This window comes from Psammomys obesus, unplaced genomic scaffold, assembly GCF_907164565.1.
Source record: "Psammomys obesus unplaced genomic scaffold, mPsaObe1.curated_primary_1811, whole genome shotgun sequence".
In the NCBI taxonomy this organism is placed as follows: domain Eukaryota; kingdom Metazoa; phylum Chordata; class Mammalia; order Rodentia; family Muridae; genus Psammomys; species Psammomys obesus.
In genome coordinates this window covers 8,165,795-8,172,071 of record NW_026590699.1, presented here as the reverse complement: position 1 = coordinate 8,172,071, position 6,277 = coordinate 8,165,795, and the positions used below count along the sequence as shown (strand labels likewise).

Genomic DNA, 6,277 nt, shown 5'->3' with positions numbered 1-6,277 from the left:
ACACACACACACACACACACACACACACACACACACACACACACACAGTGCCCCAAGCTGGGAGGCCGCCTGGCTTGGTCCTGTGCAGGAAGCACAGCTGCTGTGTGTTCCTGAGTGCCGCAGCTCTGTCCTGCCCAGAAGGCAGTGCTTTGCTCTCGTCCTCCACTCCTCTGGCCCTCATAGTCCTTCTGTCCCCACTTCCGCAATGGTCACTGAGCGCTAGGGATGGCTGTGATCTATTTGTCTTGTCTGTGGCTGAGCCTCCACAGTCCCTTATTCTTTGTGCTTTGTTTACTGTCCACAGCACAAAGAAACTTCTCTGATGAGGACTAAGAAATACTCTGTTCCCAACTTAGAGCTGTTCTGCCTCTGGCTCTGCAGCCACTGCTGGAGCGACCTGGAGAGGCCATGCTGTTAAAATCAAGCATGCCATTCAGCTGTTTTAAAATACTATTTAACACTTATGAAATGTGTAGAAACTCTTAAGATTATTTTTTGTTATATTAAAAATAAAATCTAGGGGCTGGAGAGATGGCTCAGTGGTTAAGAGCACTGTCTGCTCTTCCAAAGGACCCGGGTTCAATTCCCAGCACCCACATGGCAGCTCACACTGTCTGTAACCCCAATTCCAAGGGATCTGACACCTTCACACTAATGCACATAAAATGAAATAAAATAAAGTATTAAAAAATAAAATAAAATCTAGGCTTTCCTATTCTTTTGAAAATTTTGCTTTAAAGCCTTCAACTCCCCATTTCTTTTTCCTTGAAATAAAACAGCTTCTATATATGTAATAAAATACACACTCTGACGCTGGAAAAATTAGTGTCTTGTTTGATGCTGATCTCTTGGTCCCACACAGAAAGGCTTGGGATCAGTATCTGGGGAAACCAAGTAACAAACACACCTACACCTCTCATCTTCATGTCCATAGTGGAAAGCAAAACTTGAAAAAATGAAACAGTACATTTTCAAGGATATCAAGAGCATTGGAAGATTATACTTAACACATTCATATATGTTGGCATATTTTAAATGCACATCATCAAGAACGGTATTTTTAGTGAACTGAATTCCTTGTTTATTTTCACTTCACAAAACTAAGTTGATTTGCTGTTCCTGAGTGTCTCAATCACTCTTAGTAGAAGGAGCACAATTCCTTACAGAACTCAGAATTCTTGGTGGATTTCCCATTGCATATGTTACAGGTTAGACCTTATGGTATCACCTGACCATTTTAGTTTTTTGTTTTGTATTTTTCCATTTTGTAGCTAGTCAATTTCTTTGTTCTGATGAGACCCACTATCAGTTAAAAGTAGACATTCACTCCTGGGTCAGCTGGCTGGATAATAAAAAAGTCAGTCATGATCTCACTGCTGATGTTCATTTTAACTTCAAAATACTGTAGAGCCAGGAAGCTGGTCATGAAATCAGCTCATGCAGAGAGCAGACAGGGCCTTTGTTCAGACCCAAGTGGAATAATGGGCCAGTGGAGGTTCCCAGACATTTGACAGACACCAGCAGACCCACCTTCTCAGAGCCTGCATATTTCAGTGAAAAAAAAATAGGTCTTTGAAGGCATTTATAATTTGATTTAAGCAACAGAAGAGCCTTGCGTTCCAATATATCACAATCCAGCCTGCCAAAGAACCTGCATCTCTAGCTTTGAAAGTGTCTGGGCATGGCAAAATAGTATCTCCAAGCTCAGGCATTTCTCTGCTGTTACACATGGGTCTCCTTCACAGAAGGGCATGAGGGAACAGCTTCCCTCTCATGAAGAAAATGAAAGCTCGGTGTGTAGAAAGAGTTAGGAAGCCTTGGCACCCAGGATAGCTGGCAAAGAAAACTGAGGCACAGGCTGCTTAAATGAGGGCTAAAATCTCCCAAAGGCCAGCCATTAGAACTGTGCTGTGAGCTCCCAACATTGAGACGTTTGACTCTCCCTAGACAGACAGACACTGGGAGAGCAGTCCACATGTCTGTCACCACACATACAACAGACATATAAATCCTCTCATCTGCAGCTGGGGATGGCTGCTTTCACAGATGTTTGTCTACATGTCTGTGGCTCTGCAGTAAAGCTCACGTTGCCCCTTACTGGAAGTGTTAGTGTAACATGCTAGCCATTTTGCTGGTTTTCCCCACATGATGACATGGAGCTGTTCTTACACGGCTGTATCATTAATACTTTCCCAGAAACAATGTCCTCCATCTCTCCAGGGGCCCTCTGAGCCCTGCCTTCCAACTGGACAGCAAAGGAGAGAGAAAGACTCATTTCCAGGGTCACATGAGTGTTGAGTGCCTGGCCATGCACATGAGCCCATGTTTCATGGCCTGCTGTGCTATCCTGGGTGGAGAACAGGGTGAATGTGTGTGTTGTGAGGTTCACTGAGACACTGGTTTAGTGCTGTTTGCCTTGGTGACAACTCAGACAGTGTGTGCTCTCAGATGGTGTTCAGGCAGGTCCTGGTCATGCCTGCAGACTTTGCAAGTACAGTTTACAGTTTCACTCTTTGGGGAATCCGGTTTCATGAAACTCGGGAATCTGCCAAGGCCGTAAAGCTAGTAAGGGGTTACACGGGTGTGGGACCATACCAGCTGGCACAGGAGCCCATGCTGTGTGCTTCCTGTCCTCTGATGGACAGCTGCAGAGAAGCTAATGTGTGGACCAGGCAAGAGACAGAGGCCCAGGGAGAAGGGAAGGCTGTTTTGGAGGGGAAGGTATGGTGGCAGTGACTTCAGCCAGCTGGTCACGTGCCTGCAGTCAGGAAGCAGAGAGACAGGAATGCTGGCATGCTGCTTGCTCTCTCCTTGTTATTTGCTGCAGAACACAGGTCATGGATGCTTCCAAGGCTGGATCTTTCCACCTCGGGTAGCCTGCCTAAGCCATCTCTCACAGGCACCCCCAAAGCTTCTTCTGTAGGGGAATCCCTGTTGTTAGAGTGCCGGTGTTTAGTGACCATTGTAGCAGTGAGGTGGAGCCACAGCAGATGTGGGAACCTCCATACCAAAAACCATGAGAGGAAACTCAGGAGACATGATGATGTCAGCTCCTTCTGGAGAGAATGTTCCTCTGAACCCCTGCCCTGGGCAAGTTCCTGGCAGCATTCCAAAAGTATGGAAGGCCAGGGGGGCCTCTGCCTCAAGTCTGTGGTAGGTTGGGTTTCTTCCTGCCGGGGGTATTCACACTCACTGCAGAGCATTGTCATGGGGAAAGGGCCCTGACCACTGAGGGAAGCCTCTTTCTTGAAGTGTCTTGCTCAGGGACGGTGTGTGTATGTGTGTGTGTGTGTGTGTGTGTGTGTGTGTGTGTGTGTGTGTGTGTCTGTGCATGTGTGTGTATATCTGTGTGTCTTTGTGTGTGCATGTGTGTCTGATCTTACATTCACTGGCCGTGCTGGCTAGTTTTATGTCAACTTGACACAAGCTAAAGTCACTAGAAAGAAGGGGGTCTCAGCTGAGAAGATGCTTCTCTAAGATCTGGCTGCAGGCAAACCTGGGGCATGCTCTTTAGTGATTGATGGGGGAGAGTCCAGGCCATGTTGGGTGGTATCACCGTGGGCTGACAGTCGTGGGTTCTATAAGAAAGCAGGCTGAGCAAGCCATTTGGAGCAAGCCAGGAACAGTACCTCTCCATGGCCTCTGCCTCAGCTCCTGCCTCCAGGGTCCTACCCTGTTTGACTTCCTGCACTGGCTTCTCGCTATGATGAACAGTAACATGAGACCTAAGCCAAATCAACCTTGTCCCCTCCTCCAACTCTTGCTTTAGATGGCAGTGTTTCATCATAGCACTAGCAGCCCCAACTGAGACACTGGTTATACAAGCCACTTCATCCTGAGCCTACTGTTTAGTTCTCTGGGAAAGATTAGGATCTTTTTCACACATCAACCTAGTAGACAGAGAGCAAGAAATCTATGAGAAAGTAAACATCCTAAGCTCTGTCTTAGTTTCCTTTTCTGTTGCTGTGATAACAGATCTTACAAAAGGAACCTAAGGGATATTACTCCAGCTCACAGCTCTGTGTTATAGGACATCATGGTTCACCCTGCATTGCTCTGCTTCACTGTTCTTCAACATCTAACTGAGAACTAAAATTCCTGGCAACAATTTTGACTAGGACTATTGAATATAAATAATATTATCTATTGAAAGGGATTAAACTGCTATCTTTGAACAAGAGAACACTGATAAGGACAGAAATAGATTCAAGGAACAGATCTAGTCCTGGGCTAGAGGGATAAAGGCTCCAGCCGTGGCCTTGGAGGAATGATGGCAGCCATGGCTGATAAACATGGGTCTCACTGGGGAATAAAGAGCAGTGCCAACCATTCTTGTGACGGTTTTCAAGAGTAAAAGGGAATCTTCCAGTCCATCTGGATCAACATCGGGGAACCGATGTGCACAGTAAGACATGATGATTTAGTTCTCTGGGGTTCTGAGATCTAGAATAGATTGTGAGTCTTTCTAGAAAACAGTTTGTCTGTCTGTGTGTGTGTGTGTGTGTGTGTGTGTGTGTGTGTGTTTGAAATCAAAACCGAGCAGGAGCAGTTTTGTCAGACCGATAGGAGGACTGTGCTCAGGTGGATTCCTGTGGAGAACAAAGAATAATGAAATAGATTTGGGGAAGATCAGGCCAAGCTCAGCTTGCCCACTGAGACCTCACATTTAAGCTTAGACAACCTGGAGTCTCCATAAATTATTTAATGTATTTGTCTGAAAAAATAATGTGGCTGAGGAGTGGTGGTGCACGCCTTTAATCTCAGCACTTAGGAAGCAGAGGCAGGAGGATCTCTATTAGTTCCAGGCCAGCCTGGTCTGTACAGGGAGTTCCATGACAGCCAAGGCTACAAAGAGAGAGTGTGTTTCAAAAAACCAAAAAGGAGAAAAAATAATTGTCATTTCCTCCAAATCCCTCAGCATTGTGTCTGATATAAACTGTTTCTATTTCTTGGACAATTGTAAAGAGAACATTTTTATTGTAGTTTTAATCTTAAACATTTAATGATCGTTATTTTGTTTTGTTTTCATACAGGCTGGTGCCAACGTCCTCCTGCAAGATGTGAATGGAAATATTCCCTTAGATTATGCCATCGAAGGGACAGAATCTAGCGCTATCCTGCTGGCTTACTTGGATGAGAACGGTAGCCCAAAGCTTCCTGTTAAAAACTCTGCAGAAAAAAAATGCACTGTTAGAACAGCAAACGTGTATCGTTCTTAGAAAGCACATACATTATTTTGGACTGTCTGCCTCCCTTTAGGGTGTGACACAGGTAGCTTGCTTCCCCACCTTTCCCTATGGTTTATTTAGCCGATGCTGACTTGCAAACTGGCAGCACTCTCAGGGGAACAGTGAAGGAGCAGCAAACAGATGCCTGGGGTCAGTAATTGGTAGGACCAGTTTGTAATTAGGAACTCTCCTCCCTGAGGATAGGAAGAGAAGTGAACCGCACAATCGAATTCTGAGCTGATGAGAGCAAGGTCACCTTGAGTGTGTCCTCCAGTGCCAGGTGGTCCCTGCAGGAATTATAAGCTCAGGGAAGACAGAAGACAAGCAAGGGCAGCGTGTGCACACCAGGCTTCTCAGTGACATTTAGAAGCGAAAGCAACATGAGAAGAAAGCCTGGGATCAGAGAGGGCTGGCCCGGAGAAACGGAGCTGAGCCTCTCTGTGTCACTCACAGGGACATTAATGGCACAGCCCCAGCATGAACTAGTGAGTCAGCTCAGTGAGGGTGAGTGGGAGCCGCTGCTGCACCTGGTGACAAAGCTTGGGAGGGTAAGTCCTGCCCTCATGCCATCTTTTTCGAAGACTAAATGTAAATAACAACCCCAGAGGTCTAGCCCCTTCAACGTTCTGGAATACTCAGAGCTGGAGGCTGATGATGCTCCGTTGTCTTCTTTGGAGAAGCACTTAGCTCATTCCCAGCATGCTTTGCCTCCGCTGGCTCATTTATTTCAAAAGGTTTATTTTAAGGATGGCATAGAATAATAACTAGTGTTCGGTAGCCCTGGTTTCTTAATGAGAACTAGCCTCATTAATTAGAAAGCAAGGCAAGAGTGTTTGTGCCCTCGCTGAAGACCACCAAGGCAAGGATAGGGCGGAAGCAGGCTGCGGGGATCCATCTCGCATCTTGACCCTGCACACTTGGACTCTGCAGGGCAAGGTATTCAGTGCACCTCCCTAATGGCCCTCAAGGCCCCTATGCGAGAGAATTCCCTTGCTGGCTTCGAGTCCTGCCCTGTGCTGGCACCTCCCTAATGGCCCTCAAGACCCCTA

At 46.4% G+C, this 6,277-nt stretch overlaps 1 protein-coding gene across 2 annotated transcripts in view; it reads left to right on the top strand.

Annotated features, from left to right (window-relative positions):
* The window catches only part of Myo16 (myosin XVI), a 449,864-nt gene that overhangs the window by 182,353 nt on the left and 261,234 nt on the right, over positions 1 to 6,277 (top strand). For both annotated transcript variants that reach the window (XM_055608467.1, XM_055608466.1), the window contains exon 5: positions 5,034 to 5,142. In XM_055608467.1, the coding sequence (XP_055464442.1) occupies positions 5,034 to 5,142 (109 nt within the window). The remainder of the gene's footprint in view (positions 1 to 5,033; positions 5,143 to 6,277) is intronic.